At 37.5% G+C, this 1870-nt stretch overlaps 1 protein-coding gene across 1 annotated transcript; it reads left to right on the top strand.

Annotated features, from left to right (window-relative positions):
- Positions 1–874: 874 nt before the first annotated feature.
- LOC115657641 (G-protein coupled receptor 55-like) lies at positions 875–1870 on the top strand. The gene has a single exon (XM_030575703.1). The coding sequence runs from the start codon at positions 875–877 to the stop codon at positions 1868–1870; it is 996 nt and encodes a 331-aa protein (XP_030431563.1).

Genomic DNA, 1870 nt, shown 5'->3' with positions numbered 1-1870 from the left:
TGAGGATGTCATTCTTATCTTCTCTCTCCATCAGTCTCATTTTGTCATAAATTAGGGGAAAGATACTACTATTGCATGATATGAACAAACATAACTGAGAATCTGGTTTCCAGCATGAATACTTGAAATTTCAAGTTAGAAATTTGCTCTCTATGAATATTTGCTGATATTTTCTTGAAATTGAATTCAGTTATTCTACTAGTGAATACATTCACTAAAATATTCAAAAGGAAATTTACACAGTGGAGGTTATGAACAGAACTGAAATTAATTTTGTTTTTGTGATTTTTTTACTCAGTTTTCTGATGTATTCACTCAGCTCTAGTTTACCTTTAAATGAAGAACACTTAATATCTACGATAAGGAAGTTAGGTGCCTATGCTCTTTGAAAATCCCACGAGGCATCTAACTACATTTAAGCACCTAACTACATTTAAAAATCTGGCCCTAAGTCACATTTTTAAACATTAATGAGACTGGGGCATTTAATATGCTACAGCAGCACACTGCAGTGCTGCAGCTCTACCAATATAGGGCTACAGCGATGGGAGAGGGTTTTCCATCACTGTAGTTAATCCACCTACCTGAGAGGCAGTAGCTAAGTTGACGTAAGATTTCTTTTGTCAACTAATGCTGTCTACACTGAGGTTAGGGCAGCATAGCTACATCTCTCAGAAGTGTGAATTTTTCAAACCCTTCATAGATGTACCTATGCTGATGTAAGTTTTCAGTGCAGACCAGCCCTTAGGCACCTAAGTCATTTTTGAAAGTGTCACTTAGCCACTTTTGAAAATGTTTACCCTTTAATATGTTATCTATTTGGAATATAGGAATATAGTGTTGTTTAATCTTCTTTGTATGTTTTAGAAGAGAAATGAATGCCAATAACTCCAGCAAGGAATGCGTCTTTGAGCATGTTGATACCATAATGAAATATCTCCAGCTAGTGATCTACATACCTACTTTCATTCTTGGTTTGATTCTCAATTTGCTAGGCCTATGGGTTTTCTGCTGCTTTTGGAAGAAATGGACAGAATCATCAATCTACATGATAAACCTTGCTCTTATGGATCTTCTTGTTCTTTTCTCTCTTCCTTTCAAGATGTACTACTCTGTACAAGAGGGGCGGTGGTTCTTGTGCACATTTATGGAATCTCTCTATTTTGTCAATATGTATGGAAGTATTTCCCTTATTGCCTGCATTAGCTTGGACAGATATATTGCTATCAGGCACCCTTTAAAAGCTAGGATTTTCCGATCCCCTAAGAGGGCAGGCATGATATGCTGCTGCGTTTGGGTTATAGTTTGGCTTGGCAGCATCCCCATACATAACTTTAAAAACATTGATAAGTTCAACTGCTTCCACAATATGTCAGAGGAGACATGGAGCATGCCAGTCATCTTTTCTGTTGAAATCTTTGGATTTCTCATCCCATTTACTGTGATGGTTTATTGTTCTGTTAAGATCATCCAGACTCTTCTAAAATACAACAACCAACAAGAAAAGAGGGCTGAGCAAGTTACCAGTGTATGGATCATTGCAGCCAATCTCATAGTGTTCATGGTTTGCTTCACACCAGTCCATCTGGGGATCTTTCTACAGTTCCTGGTAAAGCGGAAAATCATTGTGGACTGCAGTGTAAAACAAAGTATTAGCCTCTTCATTCAGCTGGCGATGTGTTTAGCCAACATCAACTGCTGTCTGGATGCCATCTGTTACTACTTTGCTGCAAAAGAGTTTCGCAAGAAAACTTATTTCAGGGATTTAGCAAAACCATTTTATGTCTCTCAGACTAGTGCTGGAAGATTGAACTTCATGCTAGAGAATAATGTCGTTTCCTCAGACAAAACTTGTCAAATAGATTTCTGA

This window comes from Gopherus evgoodei, chromosome 9 (assembly GCF_007399415.2).
Source record: "Gopherus evgoodei ecotype Sinaloan lineage chromosome 9, rGopEvg1_v1.p, whole genome shotgun sequence".
NCBI classification, from domain to species: domain Eukaryota; kingdom Metazoa; phylum Chordata; order Testudines; family Testudinidae; genus Gopherus; species Gopherus evgoodei.
Note: the sequence above shows the minus strand (reverse complement) of the source record. Positions and strands in the feature narration are given on the sequence as shown.

What these genes read in the sequence shown, in the direction of transcription:
- LOC115657641 (XM_030575703.1), top strand. Translation starts at nt 875, where the DNA reads ATGAATGCCAATAACTCCAGCAAGGAATGCGTCTTTGAGCATGTTGAT.